This window comes from Mustela lutreola, chromosome 6 (genome assembly GCF_030435805.1).
Source record: "Mustela lutreola isolate mMusLut2 chromosome 6, mMusLut2.pri, whole genome shotgun sequence".
NCBI classification, from domain to species: domain Eukaryota; kingdom Metazoa; phylum Chordata; class Mammalia; order Carnivora; family Mustelidae; genus Mustela; species Mustela lutreola.
In genome coordinates, this window is record NC_081295.1 from 156941381 (window position 1) to 156961675 (window position 20295).

General features: G+C 40.6%; 1 protein-coding gene across 1 annotated transcript; it reads right to left on the bottom strand.

The window, feature by feature from the left end:
- Nucleotides 1-1605: 1605 nt before the first annotated feature.
- LOC131832976 (olfactory receptor 2B2) lies at nucleotides 1606-2547 on the bottom strand. Its single transcript, XM_059176221.1, has one exon. It carries the CDS (start codon nucleotides 2545-2547, stop codon nucleotides 1606-1608), a length of 942 nt encoding a protein of 313 aa, XP_059032204.1.
- Between the last annotated feature and the right edge of the window lie 17748 nt (nucleotides 2548-20295).

Consider the following 20295-nt stretch of genomic DNA (forward strand, 5'->3'; position numbering starts at 1 on the left):
GGGTGGTGATTATATACTAGGGGGTTGGCGAGGTGAGGACAAAGGGGGTATCCAGAAGGACTGTTGTATGCTAATGAAGACTCTCAGGAAATCGGAGGCCTGGTTATCGTCAAGCCAAGGCCTTTTTCCCCTCTAATGAGGCACTAACAGGAAAACAGTTGGGAGCTTCCTGGAGGAACGTTACATTCCTCCTATCCCATGCCCTTGTCAATGGGCTGCAGGTTTAAAAGAAATTATTTTTATTTCCCTCTGTCTCAGCCTCCCTCAGTTGTATGGAGGGGAGGGTGATGTTAGGGCTTCAGGAATGGAGTTCTGGGTCTCTGGAAATTAGGGTATTGGTAAGAAAGCCTCTTCTTCACAAATCACTAGGACATTTGTAAACTAAGGGAGACTCTGGTCTTGCAAGACTGTGATCTCTACAAGTTAACTGTTTTTCCTTTAGGGCAGCCTGAGGACTGTCACACCTAATGAAGCCAATAAAGGCAATAATCACATGGTTAATTGAGAGTATGTTCCCGGATGAGATGCTATGGGACTCCCATTTCTAGTAGCCTGTAGTACAGAATATGAAATGAATTCCTCTGTGTTAATTAATGTTCATTGTCATCCATTTACTTATGGCTTCTATCTTTTAACTTTATTTCTGACTTCCATAGAATTATCAATTTCTCCCATTTGGTGTCACTTCTAATCTAGTATGCCTGTCATCTCTGAGTTCATACATGTTGTTGCTAAGTGCATGTTCTAGGAGGACAAATGAGTATAATTCCTGGGACAACAGTGCCTTCCTTCTGGAGTGGTAGGGTTTAGGAATCACCTTTTGAGGGAGGATTTACAAGCAGGCAGTGTAGAGGCCACTTTTAGACAAGAGGCTAGAGCAATGGCAATTTAAGCAAGGCACAAGGGCCCAGGGACTGCAGGGCTGAATGCAGATAGGCTCATTCAGCAGCCCACCTTGCAATAGCTGTAAACCCTAACTAACCAATGTGCTACTTACAGCGAAGCACAGTTAACAAAAAGGGGAATGTTCCATACATCCCATGCCTCCGTCACTCTGCCCTGTAACTACCTGGCGGCAGATGGGCTCTCCTTTGCTGTCCCACCCAGGGCTCTTTCCCAGTGTATGCAGTACATTTCTATCTCTTGTTCTGCCCAGGGTGCATTCTTCACGGCCCATGCTACCTGCCCCCCATCCAATAGGGTCGCCCCACAGATAGGAGCAAATAGAGTGCTTTGCTGTCTTAGTCATTACTGCACCATATTATACAAAACTATGAGAAGTGGGCAAATTCTACTCAGAAATCGAGATATTTAACATTCCCTAAGAATATCAGTCTAGTACCTCTATAAAATTGGACTAAGTTAGTTTAGTGTTGGTGGTTCTAAATGAAGCCAGAATGAATTCTAGTTATATATGTTATGCCTGAGTTTTCGTGTCTGAGAGACCACCAAGGAGCCGACACCGATGCAATCACATGAGGGTTTATTTGACAAGCTTAAGCTTGGGCCCAAGTATACTCGACGCAGCAGAGTAGGGACTTGGACCCCGAACTAGGTTACAGTCCTAGATAGATAAATGATAGAAGACCTATCATTTAGGCATTCCTATTTCTTGATTAAGAAGACCCTCACAATCAACCTCTTAAATGCTCCCTTTACATCTTTATTCCTAAGGGTGTATATAAGGGGATTCAGCATGGGTGCGATGATCCCATAGAAGAGGGACACCATCTTCCCCCGGTCCTTGGAGCTGGGGGATGGCGGTTGTAGGTACATGGAGATCGCAGTGCCGTAAAACAGTGACACCACAATCAGATGGGAGCCACACGTGCCAAAGACCTTTCTCCGGCCTTCGGCCGACTGGATCCTCAACACTGCTTGGACAATGAAAGCATATGATATAAGGATGAGTATCACGGGTATTAAGAGAAATAGCACACTGATAAAGAACAGTTCCGCCTCGTTGGCTGTAGTGTCTGCACAGGACAACTTGAGCAGGGCAGGGACCTCACAGAAGAAGTGATCCACTTCTCGACGGCCACAAAGCGGCATGTGAAGGGTCCAGGTGGACTGCAGCACTGAGTTGCCAAAGCCACTGAACCAGGATGCTGCTGCCAGCTGGAGGCACAGCCTCTGGTGCATGATAACTGAGTAATGCAGAGGCCGGCAAATAGCTACAAACCTATCGAAAGACATGACGGCCAAGAGAAGACATTCGGTGGAACCCAAGGCCAGGAAAATGAAGAGCTGGGCCACACAGCCACCATAACTGATCACCTTCCTGGTGCTGCGTATGTTTACCAGCATCTGTGGAACTGTACTTGTGGTGTAGCAAAGGTCCAGGAGTGACAGATTGGTAAGAAAAAAGTACATGGGGGTATGGAGTTTGGGGTCCAGATGAGACACAAGAATTATTGCCAAATTGCCAAAGATAGTCAAGATGTAGGAAATCAGGAAGACCACAAAGAGCGGGAGCTCCAGCCATGGTCGATCTGAGAAACCCAGGAGGAGGAACTCCCGTGGGACGCTCTCATTCACCTGCCTCATGATCAGTGGTTCAGCTCTTTGTTCCCTGAAGTATAAAAGGTCAGTAAGGTAACAAATGCATATTTATTTACTGCCAGTTGGTTATAATCACTTTGCTAATAATTTATATAAATTACAGACTGATAGTAGGAATAATGTGAAAAGTGTACTGATAAAAATATATCTTTCCAATTTCCATTTCAAAAGTGTTTCTGTGTTTGTAAGTGTCTTTGCAAAATGAATTACAAAATTTTAAAAGCATGTCATCAGTTTCCATGTTCACGGGAGGTATCCTTTGACCTTTTGTTATTTTGCAAGTTGGTTGTTCTCACTTCTACCTTGATACCTAGTCTAAGGTAGAAGTTGACATAGCTTTGGGGCACCTGGGTGGCTCAGTTTGTTAAGCATCGGACTCTTCATTTTGGCTCAGGTCATGATCTCAGGGTCATGTGATGAAGCCCAATGTCAGGCTCTGTGCCCAGAGTCAGCTTGAGATTCTCTCTCTTCCTCTCCTTCTGCCCCTCCCCCAACTCTAAATAAATAAATAAATAAAATTTAAAAAAAAAAAAAAGTTGGCACAGTTCCTGCCATTGAAATTTATTCTAATGTCTCCTTAATGCCAGTGAGATTCCCTGTTTGTGCAAATTAGTTAAAATTGTTTAAATCTCACTCCTCCCACTCGGAAAAAAAATATAGACAGTATCTAGCAAGTTATCAGACACAATTTAAGGAGACATGTCCTTTTACTTTTTAGAAGTTCAGAATTCGTACAGGATTTTTTAATAATAAGGAACGTGAAGTCTGACAGGCCTGGGATCACACCTTGCCCAATTTAGTCACGTTGCCCTTGTTTCTTATCCTTTGATCTTTAGGCTTTTCACTCATAGGGTGAAAATAATGACATTTTTCTAAGTTGTCTTGACGTCAGGCATAGAAACACCCTTCAATCTGGACGCTGACCCCCAGAAACAGAGCAATGTGGATGAAAGAAATTTTAGTGATTCGGGGCCTCTGAGGTGCTCAAAGAGGAATTACGTTTTTTAGATCTCCAGATTTCTTAAGGTTGTCTATTGAAAGCTTCCCATTTCCTCCTTAACCCCCAAACCATCAACCTGACTAACAAGGCTCACATAACCACCTGCTGTGAAGTCCACACGTGGTTTTTAGCGTAGATTGCCTGGCAAGGTGCATGGCCTGGAGAAACACAGACATATTTGGGAAAGGATGGGAGGGATGTGGAAGCTCTGAGATGCTTTGGGCAGAAGCTACTCAGGGCCCTGCATTCCCCATGTGAATATGTCCATTCTACCTGCTAAAAATGACTCATGCCAAAGAGATCTTAACAGGACACTCGAAATTATTTCATTATTTTTATCAATATCAGAATGTAAGTTTTTCATTATTATTTTTGTTCATTAAACTGTTAACAATGTGTATTTTAACTTTTTTTTATGTATTCTAGGGACTATTAGTCCCCCCTCAATATCCCCTCTCTTGGTCTCAGCTGATACACACTCTGGTTCGTGCATGATGTCACATGTGACATCCTCCCAGGCTTTCTGTGGCCAGGGAGGGCACAAGGACATGGAAAGTACTACTGCAGCGGGGAGCACTGGTGTAGAATCGGGAATGACAGCGCTGGGCCAGAAAGCAATCAGGAGAAGAAGTTAGATAGATTCCAGAGCACCAAACTCTTAGACACTTGTTCACTCATTTTTTGCGGGGGGGGCACATTCACTCATCTTCCACACACATAGTAACCCTCAAAGGCTTTATCCACCCTTAAGAGCGTATCTTTAGATTAAATAGTTGTGATATCATTTTGTGTCTTAGATGGGTCCCCCCTCCCCAGGAAAAACACAGTTATTAGATAATATTGCAAGAATGAACACACACACACACACACACAAATACTTTGAAACAATCTCAACCATTTCTATATTCCAGGAAACCTAATTCCTCTCATACCAAATTCCTTTTATTATTGTATTTGTTTCCAAAATAAGGCCACATCATTGATTCAATTCCTCTCCTTTTGTTATTGTTGTTGTTAACATGCTCCGCTCCCAGCATGGGGCTTGAGCGCAAAACCTCATGCCTGAGAGTGGCTTGCTTTACCGAGGCAACCAGCCACCCCTGACTCAAGTTTTTTCTATCACTGTTAGATTCTGCCTCCTTCATGAGCCTTTCCCATTTACTGAGCTCCTTCCTTTGACCTTCCAGTGGAATTTTGTGTGTAGCCTGACTGTAACACTTCCCTCTTTCCGGTTGTCTTCTTACTTCACATAGCTTGTGCACATCACGTCCTCACACACATTGTACGTGTCACTAGAAGGTCGAGCCTGGAAGCTCCTGCAAGACAAGCTCGACCTTCGCTCCATCTTAGTGCCCTAGTAGCAACTCGCAGCACACTCTAGCCACTGACACAGTTAGACGGACACATCAGTCTTCAACCACTTAGGAAGTGCCTCCCCTGCGGACAGAAGTGTGCTAGACCCTGAAGATACAGAGAGACGTCAGAGTTGGCTCTTAGTGTCCAGGAAATGATGGTATTTAGGGGATCTGTGTATGTACGTAAAAATATAGCAACAGGTGTTCATGACTTTATGATTTCCAACACTTAGACTCATCTTTATGCCTAGGAGGGTTTTTTTGTTTATTTTGGGTTTTGTTTGTTTGTTTTTGTTTTTAAATAAGTTTCCCTTGTCATGGTATAATTTTTAAAATATTCTTTACGGAAATCATTTTATTTTGGCATGAGTTCAAATCAAAGGACAACCTCATCAATGCCAAATGGGCTCCAAGGCTTTGTGAACTCAGCATGACCCTTCTTTTGGGATTCTGCCCCTCAGTGTCCACAGTTGGTTCCTCCTCAAAAAGGAAGCTGTTGTTTGTGCGGTCACCAAAACCAGAGGCAGGCCCACAGAGGGTATCAGGATAAATTACGTATCAGTTTATTTTTCCTTCGATTTTCAGATTTTTATTTTTACCTTATTACTTTATTTTGATTTTTATTATTTCTTTCCACTTTGATTCATATGGGACCCAGTGAAGTGCACGGAGTCAGTGGGCTGTCTTCCAGCTCTGCTCTAAAATCCCTATCCCATGGGGTGCCTGGGTGGCTCAGTGGTTAGGCATCTGCCTTAGGCTCAGGTCATGATTCCAGGGTCCTGGGATCAAGCCGGGCTTCTTGCTGAGTGGGAAGCCTGCATTTCCCTCTCCCACTCCCTCTGCCTGTGTTCCCTCTCTCGCTGTGTCTCTCTCTGTCAAATAAATTAATAAAATCTTTTAAAAAAGAAAAAAAGAAAAAAATTTGCATCCTGTGCTGTGAGAGTAGTAGCAGTATATTTGGAGAAGGAAAATCTGTACAGTTTGATTAGCTAATAGCTAATTGGGTGCTGTCAGACAAAACTTAAATGTAGCCTATGTGATTTCCATGTTGTCTACCATCCTTCTTTCCTGGCTCGGTTCTACACCATTAAGTCTTTTTATTTTTTTATTTTTAATTTTTGTAAAGATTTTTTATCTATTTATTTGGCAGAGGATGCTAAAGCCTCAAGAACACAAAAGAGGTATGAGCTTAGTAACTATGGTGGAAAGTTTAAAAAACAGCATGGGGGTGGTGGGGAGCAGAGCTTCAGAACTTGCCCATCCCCCCTCCAGCAGAGCTGGCCCAGAGCACATATCTATTACCATTAAAAAGTCCTATAGTTGGTACCTCTTTTTCCCTCTTTGTCATTATGTAACAGACTTTCAGGTGTCTTTAGAATTTTCAGAGAACTGTGTTCTAGATGGTGGTGTTCCATCTTGTTTTGCTGAAAAGCTGCCATTATCAAGGCTTAAACCTCTTGCAATTGATGGCATTTTAAAATTACAAAAAGATTATAAGCATACGTGTGATTTTCGGTTTTCTTGCCTAAAAGCTTTTGACTTCGAGGCATCCTCTTTGCTTATTCTCTACGGTTCTGTTTCTGATACTGTTACACACGTGGGAACATTCTACTACGCATCTAAAGGAACAGAAAACAATGAGCAACTCCAGTTTACCTGTGAGAGATTTTTCTTTAAAAACGTGCCTGAATGATCTTATAAGGAGACAAAGATAGTTCTTTCCTAACAATGGACTATTTCATAAGGTGAGGACCTTTTGAGTAAAATAAAGCAATTTCAGTTTATGTTTCCTTTTTAAATGTGTCAAACTACATAGAATCGAATTTTATACAAGTGCATTGCTCTGTCAGGAGTGTTTCCTGATGAATGTAGCCAGGGATACAGACACACAGTGAAAACCCGAGAGCAGGACACAGGACACAGGGTTGGCTCACTGCTTATCCTTCAATGGAATGTTTTTAAATATGAAAGTGATTTCTAAATGCCCAGTTTATATCCCCCATAAAAATGTCATTATTCCATTAACGTTTCTATTACCTGGTTTTAGTTTTAGCAGGAAAGACTCAAGTCAGTTCTTACGGTACTAAAGGGTAGATTCCTTTAGGGAAGAATTATTTAAAAATACCTATAACTATAATATATTTCAGATTGCATCAGCAAATTTATTTGCTAGAAAATTGGATTATGATCTGAGGGAGACGTGTGTGTGTGTGTGTGTGTGTGTGTGTGTGTGACAGAAGGAGACCCAGTGGGTGAGCTCTGGGTTATTAGTGCATCCCACATCAATGGAAGCTGTAAGGAGCAAAATATACAATACATTCCAAGCTGAACCTCATGAATTGAATTTAAATTTTGCAGTGGGGGACAATTTGGGGGACAAATTTGAAATCAGTCTAGGGAGTTTTTCAACAACAAGAAAGGCAACTGGTTTAAATATCTCAAAATAGCACAACTGGCAGCAAGTATATAATGTTGGAAGTAATTGGGTAATTAACTAAACACAAAAGTTGAGCAGTGCCTGAAACTTGCCTTTCAAAAAATGAAAGAATGGGTTGAAGTGCATCTCATCTTTGTGGCTTTGAATGTTAACTTTATAAACTCTTCTAGCTCACCCGATTTATAAAGCTAAATATAAATTTCAATTCCCAGGAGAATGTTTTACTTAATGAAATGTTTTTATTGCTTGTTTTTTTAAAATTAATATAAAATCTTTTGGTATGCTTCTTAAAATTTTTAGAATATCTTCACGTTTTATAAATGTCTTCTTACCTTCTTTCCTCCCTTAGGATCTTCCTGATGTAGATCATACCTTAGGAAGCCTGGTAGTTCTCTTTCAAGGCCACTGTATATCTTATTTATGATATACTTTTATTGTCTCAAAATTCATTATTTTCCTGCCCACACACTCCCAACCTCAATCTCACACACTCTCTCCCCAAATGTGTCCATCTCTTTGGTGCTGCTGGGCCAAGAATTCCTCCTGAAACATAACCCCTCTCTAAATGGGATCTCCAACTGACCTCAGCTGAGTGAATCCTCCAAGAGGCATTAGGTAATTTGAATTCTAATTCATAGTCTCAAAGTTAGGACTGAAGGATTTGTTAACATTTGAAACAAGCAAACAAAAACCTAGGAAGTCCTTATCTGCATCTCTGAACTTACATGAGATGGGGTCCTGATTGTTTTCCTGTTTATGTTTATTTCCTGTTCACACATCTGTACTGTTCACACATATGGGCATTGTGGCTAATACCCTGAAGATAACTGAGTAGATTCCTCTGCTTTTGAGTGAAGCTATATGGGCAGCATCTTGTTACCCACACTTTTGAGTGGCAAATGTCCAACTGGGCAGCAAAACAGAACATTTGATTTTGTGAGATACCAAGGGGACTGGTAAAGAGACCACGTCTGGGTTGAACCCTAAGTTAACAGAAGGAGCATTTTAGAAGCTGCGAGTGGGATATTAGCAAACTTTATTGGTGATCTGCTTAGAATGTCTTCACCCACGGTTTAGAATATTTGCCCAGATGAACACATATCATCATGTCCATTTTAAAACCTGTACTTAGGTTGACTTTATATCTGTCATCTCTTTATTGAATTCTCCCATCCGCTATCTGAGCTTGAACACTCAAAAAGATAAGGTTTAAAAGAGTCTTAGGAGCATCTCTAAAAACCACAATATGGACAGTCTTGAGAAAAGAGGTAACAAGAATTTTAGTCCCAAACCTGCCAGTAAGTCATTGTATAATTGGACAAGTTAATGGCTTTAGATGTCAGTTTTATGTTTTGTAATGTAATGGGATTGATATTTCCCATCAGCATAAAAACTGTTTATTTTTAAGTTCTCTCGAATTATCTCATATGCCTAAAAGATAGGGTTCGAAATATCACATAGACGCTGTCTTCTTGCTGGAGCATGAGGAAGAATATTGAGTGATTTTTCACACAGCTAACACAATGTAGCTTGGCTTAGCATAATTTACAAAGAAGTTTGCTTTTAAAAAAAAAGTTTTTCCTATTTACAAACAATTAATTTTGCAGGCAGACTGAATTTATGTGTTCAGAGAAGTTACCTGCTCAAGGTCTGAGAGCCAGTAAGTAGGCAACTGAAGATTAGAACTTAAGACTGACCTGTACTAAAGTGATTTCCCATAGAGATTACAAACATATTCAAAATAATATTATATATAAGGGCTTATGGAAGCTAAAGTGGAATGAAGCACATTTTTCGTAGCAGATAATTTGGTCTTTGCTGAGAGGTGAAACACAGTAGTCTATGAAATGAGTGCTTAGAACACTCATATTTTACTAAGTATAAATGATACTATACTTGGTATGTAAGTATATTATAGAATTATGGTAGGCTAATGTATAAGTATATTACTAAGTAATACTAAATAAATTTAGTAATTTTTTTAAAGATTTTGTTTATCTGACAGAGAGAGAGTGCACATGCAGGAGGAGCGGCAGATGGAGGCAGAAGCAGACTCCCCACTGAGCAAGGAACCTGAGGCAGGACTTGATCTGGACCCCAGACCCTGCGATCATGACCTGAGCTGAAGGCAGATACTTAAACGACGGAGCCACCCAGACACCCCAAATTTAGTAATTTTTGGAAATGTATTCTACTTACCTCCATTTTAAGCACTGGAGATAGATTCATTTATTTTTGTGTCCAAGAAGGCTTGAATTCAGATAGAATTAAAGTTCATAGATACAGTGACGTCTTCGTAAGTTGTTTAGCTGTGGAACTGGTTTGATGACACTCATTCCGTTTCTTTTAGTTACACTTGGTATAAGTCACGAGTTTCCATTCAGAGTTGACTGAAGAGAAGGACAAAGTATCACAAACGACCAGAATGTTTAGGTATCACGTGCCTTGGAATGAAGGCATCAGCTGCTGTTTTCAGAGGGTTTTTTCCTAACCAGTTTTGTAAATAGAATTATGGTGTACTTTGTCTACCAAGATTGGTAAACACTAATCTTTGGTTTCTGGTGGAAATCTCAAACACTGAGTTGTAAAATTCTTCCCCCATAGTTTATAGTAATTAGTCACATACCCAGTGGGGAGAGAGAGAGAGGAGATCTTTGAAGTGATATTTCTCTTTGCTCTCGATTTGCTCAGCAAACTTCCTCTAGGGACCAAATTCTCAACTTTTCCTGAGACAGAAGTAATGACAAGAGGACTACAGTATTCAGAAAAGTTTGATTTTTTTTTTTCTGTTGAATTGGGATTCATTTACTTCCAGCTACTCACTGAGTTCTCTAAAGGCACGCAATTACTTCTATCAGTAAGGAATTCTTTATTCCATGTGTAAATTCTCTAAATAGAACTCCATGTAATTCATATTAAGAAAATTGCCCATTAGCTTGATTTACAATACATTTTACATAAAGTAGTTTTAAAAATTAACATAGAGCCAACATATCCACCTTATCTTTCATGGATTTTAAAACTTCTAGGCCTAACTACTAAGCTCTTCTTCAACTTAAGATTGCATAGATTGTCTTGTAAGATTCAATTTTTTTATGTTGTAATATTTAATCCAGATAATATGTATTTATTATTTATGTACTATAATATGCAGGCTTATTTCAATTTCATTTACAGGTGAATAGATTTGGAAGACATATATTTATAATTCTGAAAAAATATTAGGACCTATTAAATAGACAAAACCCACAAGCTTTTAACAAATTTGAAGGAACCCCTCCACAAGTAACCCCATAGGAAAATGACAAATTATAGAAATTAAAAATGTAGAGATTAAGCAAGTCCAAATGACCAATGTAAGAAAATGTGACCAAGTTCCCAAGTAGAGAAGTGTATATTATAATAGCAATGATAAAACTCTTCATACTCACCAGCCTGGAAGCAAATGGGAATTGAATTCTATTGCTAATAAGAATGAAGGAAAAAGGCTACTCACAGGTTACTGGTGGAAATTCAAAATGTTAAATGTTTTCTGGGGAAAAATATGGCAATGACTCTTAAAAACTACATATTCTCAAACTTGACACCCCTTGGAATCTCTCTCTCTCATAAAAATCCAACATTATATTGGAACAAATGGACATTAATGTTTGATATAGAAATGTTTTAATGGCCAGAGATGGAGAAAAATATAGGGTCTTTTGAGAGGACACTCACTAAATCATTTCTATGTTCACAGAATGCAATATTCATCCATCTAAAATAAGCAATGGTTCTAACAAATGGTTTGGAGATGTTTTCCTGAGACATTGCTGAATGAGCAGAACAATGCAGAAAAACTCACAGAACATGATTCTTATTTTGTAAAATAATAACTTAGTACACCCTAAATACAATTTTCTTATGTATTGTCTGTAGGAGATTTTATGAGAAAATATGTTTGTTTTCCTCTAGAATAATAACAAATGCTATTTCTCAGATAATTCACATGAGTAGCCTGGAGACAGGCAGAGAACAATTGCTAGAGGAAGAAATGGAGGAAGGGCCTGAAGAAAAACCTGGGGGGAAAAAATTTTAAATTATGTGTATATTTAAACATTTTTTTTAATTAATAGCAGTGATTATTTCTGGATAAAAATAAGGATGGGGATGGTCAAGGAAAAATTGTACTACTGTATGAATTTTTTACAGTATTTTTCAATAGGCTGTAATTTATTTTTAACAGGCTGTAATTTAAATGAAAAAGTACAGTTTAAAAAGAAAATAAGCAAGGACTAAAGAAAATATAAATAAAAATAAATATTTATTCTGCAGAATGGACCAAGTATATATAAACTGACATTGTCTCAGAAGTCCTTAAACAGAGAAATTACCAAGAAAGGCCCACTTATTCAGGTCCTGAAAGTGGGGATGGATCTGCTGAATTTATCATCCAAACAGATGCCCAGCTGTCCTTTGAAAGGATTATTTCCTCAATAATCCTATAATTATTGCTATTCAATAGATTAGAGCAATTCATTATCTCTATAGATATGTGGACATTGAAACAAACTTGAAAAAGGTTCACACAGAATGTGTTAGGAAACTGAATGCATTATTGAAAGTCCCACTTTTGTTCATTTTTGCTTTATTTTTCCTCTGGCACTGTTACCCAGAGTTACATGCCTCCCTTCTTACAATGAGGACCCTTTTTTCAGGAACCCACTTATTCGGATAGCTCTCTTCTTTTGCTTGGAAAGAACTTCTGGAAAACTTTATGTGTTATATTATTCTCTGACCACCTAATTTTTTTTTTAATGGAAGATGTATTGTACAGTTGGTCCTTGAACAATGCAGGAGGTCGGAGGTGCCACCGCTGTGCAGTCAAAAATCCATGCAAAACTTAACCCCTCCCAATGTAATCACTAATAGCCCACTGTTGACCAGAAGCCTTACTGATAACATAAATAGTCCATTAACATATTTTGTATGTCATATGTATTACATACTATAGTCTTACAATAAAGCTGGCAAAAAGAAAATGCTAGAAAAATTGTAATAAGGAGAATATATATTTACGGGACTGTACCATATTTACCGAAAAAGAATTTGTGGATAAGTGGACCCCACCAGTTTTAGAAATAACTATAGTTGCAACAAGATTAAGGACTTCCTAGCATCCTAATTGCTAGACGTTGTTTATAAGTCATCTGTGCACAGCGCTAGATGTTATATATTTTAAAACTTACAAGTTCATAATAGCTTCAGATGATGTTATCTTCCCACAAACAAGGCTCACTTTTGTTTTGTGAGGTAGAGTGGGACGTTGAGCACATTCATCCTGGTGGGGCCCAAGCGGAGTCAAGACAGAGCTGCCATATTGGAAAAGTTTGGGGTTTTTTTGTTTGTTTGTTTTGTTTTTTAGATTTTATTTATTTGAGAGAAAACAAGTGCAAGCATGAGGAGGGGGAGCGAGAGGGGTAGGTGCAGAAGGAGAGGAAGAAGCAGACTCCCCATTTTGCAGGGTGGGACTCGATCCCAGGACCCTGGGATGATGACCTGAGCTGAAGGCAGTTGCTTAACCCACTGAGCCACCCAGTTGCCCCTCATTATCCCTGTTCTTACAGATAACAGGTCTTTTTTTTTTTTTAATTTTTAATTTTTTTGTATTTCTTTTCAGTGTAACAGAATTCATTGTTTATGCACCACACCCAGTGCTCCATGCAATATGTGCCCTCCATAATACCCACCACCAGGCTCACCCAACATCCCACCCCCAACCCCTTCAAAACCCTCAGATTGTTTTTCAAAGTCCATAGTCCCATGGTTCATCTCCCCCTCCAATTTCCCCCAAGTCCGTTCTCCTCTCCATCTCCCCATGTCCTCCATGTTACTTCTTATGCTCCACAAATAAGTGAAACCATTTGATAATTGACTCTCTCTGCTTGACTTATTTCACTCAGCATAATCTCTTCCAGTCTCGTCCATGTTGATATAAAAGTTGGGTACTCATCCTTTCTGATGGAGGCATAATACTCTATAGTGTATATGGACCATATCTTATCCATTTGTCCATGGAAGGGCATCTTGGTTCTTTCCACAGTTTGGTGACTGTGGCCATTGCTGCTATGAACATTGGGGTACAGATGGCCCTTCTTTTCAGTACATCTATATCTTTGGGGTAAATACCCAGTAGTACAATTGCTGGGTCATAGGGAAGTTCTATTTTTAATTTCTTGAGGAATCTCCACACTGTTCTCCAAAGCGGCTGCACCAATTTGCATTCCCACCAACAGTGGAGGAGAGTTCCCCTTTCTCCACATCCTCTCCCACACATGTTGTTTACTGTGTGGGAGAGGATGCTAATTTTGGCCATTCTAGCTGGTGTAAGGTGGTATCTCAGTGTGGTTTTAATTTGAATCTCCCTGATGGCTAGTAATGATGAACATTTTCTCATGCGTCTGATAGTCATTTGTGTGTCTTCATTGGAGAAGTGTCTGTTCATGTCTTCTGCCCATTTTTTGACATGATTATCTGTTTTTTGTGTGTTGAGTTTGAGAAGTTCTTTATAGATCCTGGATATCAGCCTTTTGTACTGCCATTTGTGAATATCTTCTCCCATTCCGTGGGTTGTCTCTTTGTTTTGTTGACTGTTTCCTTTGCTGTGCAGAAGCTTTTGATCTTGATGTAGTCCCAAAAATTCATTTTCACTTTATAACACATCTTTCAACTGAGAGACTAGTAGAATAGCCTCAGGGTTAGTCTTAAACTCTGAATTTATTCCTCAGTACCCTAAGACTGTTGAAAATTCACCTGTGATTTTCCACAGTGTTGGACAAACCTTTTAACTTTCCTTCCCTTCTTAACTTAAAGGCTTGTCAAATACCTTGGGGGGAAAACCGCCTTGTATTTCAGGCCCTTGATTCATTTTTGTCACACTAGCTAAAGAACGACGAATTTCTGGGTTTTCCCTTTATTCCCTACTGTCAGTTCTTTTACCAGCTAAAGGTAAGTTATTAGCTTCTTCCCCGCATCAAGAATCAGCATAGTCCCCAGGGAAAAAGGCAACCTCAGCTCCCTTCACACTTCTTCATTCCATGGAATATTAAACTGAATACCTATTCACTTCTTTGTTTTTGTTGCTTTAGTAGCTCTCTGATATTTTATACAAATGATTTTCTGTATTTATTATGGCTTTTCTAGTTCTTGACTTCTGAAAACTACTCCCTCTTGCCTGGAAGTAGAACTCTTGACTCAGATTTGAGCTAAATTTGTAACAAACAGCACAGTTTTGCTGGTGCAGTTGGCTTCCAGGGAATGTCAGAAGAGGATTTAGCATGAAACCGATAAAATTTGATCTTTGTAAGTCCCTTACCAGCACAGGCATGCACCTTCCAAGACTCTGAGAAGGATCCTAGCAATATGTGCCCATAAACAAAGTATTTTTGTAAAATTTCTCCCCCAAATCTTTATTTTTATATATTATATATAAATATTATAAAACTATTAGACCTAATTAGTTAAGAATTAGTTAAGGCACTCTCATTTCCACTCTAACTTCCCTCTTGAGGCAGGAGGAAAGGGAAAGTAAGGAGACAAGTTGACCAAAGTACAGCCATTTGGGTTTTAGGCTGACCCTGACCTGAAAGTCAGCAGGTCATAAAAAATGTCACAAGGTGTCACTTAGGGAAAACCATAAGACCCCACTCCCTCAGATAGGAAAAGCCCCAAAGCTGGACCTTCTTAAAATTGCTCCTTGTGGGTAATTCCACAACCCTAAGAGAAGGGGAAAACCACCCAATATAATGAGAAACCAACGTTAAAGAGTAATCCCTTCCCTATACAATCAGCTAATTTTTAAAAACTTATAAAACCCTTTGTTACAGGCAAAGGGGGCTTCCCTTCTCTCTTTCTCTGGGAGGAAGACCAATACTTGGTCTGTGAAATAGCTCCTTTCTTCCCTCTAAATAAATCTTTGTCCCTTTTTCTATAGGACTTGTCCTTGAATTCTTTCTCACACCAAGTGAGGAACCCTCTTGGCCATGGGTCTGGGGCCCTGCCCCTCGGGGCCTCAGCCCGGCTGACAGGCTCCGACATAATTCTTATGCCAACTGCTAATGACATAACTGGGAGGCTGTCCTTCACCTGGCTAAAAGAAAGCTGGTTTAGGGATGCGTTCTGTGACTCCCTGTCACTCGCATGTGCAGGCTGGTGTTTGGCCTCCTGGTGTAGGTCACACACAGACTTCGGACTCTGCTGACTCACCAGCACCGTGCTGTAGGGTGCAGGCAGGGTGTGAAGGTTCCCGAGGAGGCCTGATCACCTGAGGAAGCCATGACACCTCTGCTCAAGCCTCAGGATACCAGCACTGGGTCACTGTAAGGACTCTCCCTCAACAAGGGGTGTGTTTCCAGAGCTGTAAAAGAGAATCCTAATACAAATGAATCCAAAGAAATTTTCAGAGTTGATAAAGCTCGGCCGTCATTTGGAAAGACGTTTTGCAATAGTCAAGTAAAACACGTGAGAAATTATAGATCCCTGAGGCATAGTAACAGAGAGCACCTTCCTTTGTCATCTTTGAATTTGTTTATTACTATTTTTTAAAGATTTTATTTATTTGAGAGAGCAGAGCGAGAGAGCATGAGCAGGGGGGAGGAGCAGAGGGAGAAGCAGACTCCCTGCTGAGCAGGGGCACCCTCCCCAACACCCCCAACCCCCATGGTGGGGCTCAATCACAGGACCCTGAGATCTGATGCTTAACCCTCTGAACCACCCAGGCACCTCTGAATTTGTTTATTAGAAAACAACTACAGAAAAGCTGTCAGGCAAAATAATTCATAAAATCTGGAAAAAGCAAAAAACTGTAAGTCTGAGTACAGAAATCATTGAAATTATGTTTCCTCAGATAAAATATGAATAGAAATAGTGAATAGGATCTTGATTTTTATTTTTTAACAGAAAGACATGAACCAAAGAGCATATTTGAAAGTGATTTGAATTCTTAGTATTTAGAGAAAATTTTGACATCATTGAAACTAATGTAAAAGTGGCAAAATGTCACTATAATATATACATGGGATATCAATGAGAAAATGATCAATGAAGTGCTATTATGTTATGTTATTCACAAGAAAACTTGAAATATCCCCCCAAATCTTACAAAACACGTAAAAATGGAAACGAACACAAGTTTTCCCCAAATGAAGAACAATATTAAATATTTATAAGCCTTCCTGCTAGTTGTGAAAGCAATAGAGTTGGAAGCAATAGAAAATTTCTAAATATTTGTATTAACTTATAACAAATAAAATTTGACCAACCATGCCATGCTGAAGGAGAGATTCACTTATCTCTCTATTCTCTCTATAGGAAATTGTAACATGAAATTATTTTTACACACACAAAAAATGGAAAAGTAACTAAGGAATTCTCAACCACAAAGTAGGAACAGAGAGCATAGATGTGTATCAGGCAGTTAACTTTATTTATTTTTATTTTTTTGAAAGATTTTATTTTACAGAAAGAGAGAGAGAGATCACAAGTAAGCAGAGAGGCAGGTGGGTGGCGGGGGGTGGGAAGAAGCAGGCTCCCCACTGAACAGAGAGCCTGATGTGGGGCTCAATCCCAGGACCCTGAGATCATAACCTAAGCTGAAGGCAGAGGCTTAACCCACTGAGCTACCCAGGCACCCCTCAGGCGGTTAATTTTAAAATGATATATTTTTTTTTAGATTTTGTTATGTCAGGGAGAAAAATACTTTCCTTTTTCCTTTGATGCTCAGTAACTGAGGGCACATACATTAAATTAACAAAAGACAGATTATCAGGAGAAAAGGCCTGCAGAGCAGAGAGCATGAGCAGGGGGAGGGACAGAGGGAGAAGCAGACTCCCCATTGAGCAGGGACCTCCCTCCATAAATATTAACATTTATTAATATTTTAGTGCATAGGAGTTCTGAGAAAAGACATAAAACTCAAAGAAGCAGATAGACTCAGGGGCTTACATATTATTTTAACAAAGGAAAGGGTGTTTGGGCTTCAAGGGACAATAAATTGTGGAGAAGTGACTAGCAGTACATGGAAGAAACTGATGGAATATAAGGGCTATTTTTATACAAAGATTGGCTTATGTAGACTCATCTCAACGCTCAGTCTGTCTCCTGTGATAAGAGCACTCTCTCTTCCTGGTATGGAAGAGGGGACCCTTTCACCAGGGAAATATATACAGAAAAGGGAAGGGCAGTGAACTGTTCCTGCATCTGCTGATTCTCATTTGTCTTCAGCTAAAAAGTAATCCTTGTGGCAAACTGACATATTTTTTTTTAAAGATTTATTTATTTTATATATAAAGAGAGAGGGAGTGATAGAGAGAGACTGTGGTGGGGGAGGGTCAGAAGGAGAAGGAGTGAGAGTCTTAAGCGGACTCCGTGCTGAGTGTGGGGCTGGATCCCATGACCCTGAAATCATGACCTGAGCTCAACCTAAGACTCAGACGCTTAACAAACTGAATAACCCTACGCCCCTTTAAATGACATATTTTAGAGTGGCATATCCTGCCCGCATTCAGTGATGGTAATGATCTTTATCTCCTTTTAGAAATAGGTAATCTGTGTGGTTACTGCTCTAATTCTACAGACATATTAATTATTGTATCACATTTTTACTTATTATTCTATATTCATTTTATTAAAGAGAACCTCCAAGACCATATAAGCTTCAGGCTTCTCTAAACCTGGATCTGCTCCTATACAGTACAAACGCGGGACTGAAAGTAGCAAGAGCAGTTTTCCAATTACAGTAAAAGGAGATGGTTCTAGAACTCTCTAGTTGCTTTGGCAGCAGTTCTCTGGCCCCAGAATCTTAATGACTCAGGCAAAGGCAGCGTGAGGCAGCACAGATGTGTCCCTTGTCATGCTGGTTCTGCATTGTGGTTCTGGGAGTTGCTTCTGGAAACTCAGCATAAAACACACTCAGGAGCTTGTGAAGTTTCTATTGCTTCCTGGTAACTCCTTTATTTAAGTGAACCAAAAGAATTATTTTGTTAGTATAAGGGCCTGGTTGGTCAGAGGGAGCCATTTTGTTGCAGTGAACTTAAGATTGACCCTGCCCCTCCCAGAGGAACTTACTTGCAAAGCCTAGATACAAGGGCGGGTCAGGCCAGGTGAAGACATCCAATCAGTGGGGTGCACATATATTTACTGAGGTGAGTTTAAATCCCATTGGCCACCTGTGTGTGGGCGGGGCTCAACCACCCCTATAAAGGTTAGTTTGCGAGGCTGAAGCCCAGAAGAAGGAGAGCCAGTGAAGAGGAAGAGCCGTATGAGCGCTCTGGATCATCCGAGCCCGATCGTCCTGGCTCCCGAGCGTCCGAGCTCTCGTCCGAGCTCTCCGACGACCGATCGTAGCGTCCGAGCTCTCGCCGCCTTGCGGGAGCAGCATCATTCTGGGGAGCACTGAGAGCGGCTTCCTCGATGTGAGGCTTCCTCGTTGAGCAGCCTAGTCAGGAGCAGCCTCGCCCGGGGAGCGGCCTTGCCGGAGCAGCCCCTGTCCGTGGAAGGGCCCTGTCTGGGGAGCAGCCTCGTCCAGAGCAGCCACGTTGGGAGCGGCCTTGCGGGGTCGTTGTCACCTTTTCGTAAGAGACCGCCCTGACCGCTCAGATTGATCCTTGATGCTTGGTGTGAAATAAAGCTTTGCTTGACCTTCGCTCTGTATCGGTCTCATTCCTTTGATCACGGACCCCAACAGTTAGCAGTTAGGAAGCCTTCTACTTGTAATCTGTACCAGAACGGTTGCTGGTAACTGACCTTCAGAGATACATGGTGACTTAATTTTGGTCTTCTGCCTTGAGCCACAACCCAAAAAGACTGGGAAGCATCAGAGGACAGGAAATAGGTGTTATGCGACTGTGGTTTGGAGAGCTTCTGGGCTGGTGAGCTCCGGGACAAGCTGGGAGGAGGCAGCCCAGAGGCATGGAGAAGTTCTCACCCCCCTGCCCCAATACCTTGCCCAGTGCATCTCTTCCAACTAGGGGGGTCCTAAGTTGTGCCCTTTATAATAAGCCAGTCACAGTGGATACGCTGCTTTTCTGAGTTCTGTGAGCCATCCTGGCAAATTATCGAACCTGAGGAGGGACTTGTGGGAACCCCTGAAGTTAAAGCAGTTGGTCAGAAGTGCAGCCCCCCCCCCGTCTTTGCTATTTGTGTCTGAAGTGGGGGTGGTCGTGGGGAACGGAACCCCTTAATCTGTGGGGTCTGATGTTAACTTGGGGTTGTGTCAGAACTGATTTGAATTATTGGACCTCCAGCGGGGTCAGAGAGTTGGAGAAGTGGAAAGCTCCGTACCTTTGTCAGAAGTGATGTGAGTAGAAGTTCAGAGCCCTGCGGGATTTATTTTAAATGGAACATTGGAGATTATTTGGAATGAGTGGGACCCCAAGAATTAGAACAGGGACTTCTTTGTGGTTTTAGATGATTCTGTGTGTCTAAACCTTAAAATTCATGGAGATTTCCATGATAGAAGTAAATTCTCCTTTTCTCTCTAGTGAAGCCCTCAGTTGAGCGGATCTTAACTGAAGCACTTGTAAGAGGTTGATGATTCTCTTTTACTCTCTGCTCCTAAATCCCCTCACTGCCAAGATCAGATCACAGTGTGCCCTGGGGAAGCCACTGTAAGTGAACCGTGGTAAGAACGGCTTTCACACTGAAAGAGCTGCAGAAGTACCTCAATTTTTATCAGTAGAACTGTAGTGACTGTGTGGGAATGGTTTCCAGGGAGGGAGACCATTTTACATTGAGGTGAACTCATCAGTTTGGATTTACTAAATTTGGAGTTAATGTTCTAGTTTGAATAGCTGAGAAATCTTTAATGTTTACTTACTTTAAAATATGGGCTCAATCATGGGCTCTAGTAAGTACATTTGGTTTGCTAGAAATTCATTAGGATATAAATGGATTTACTATGTGCA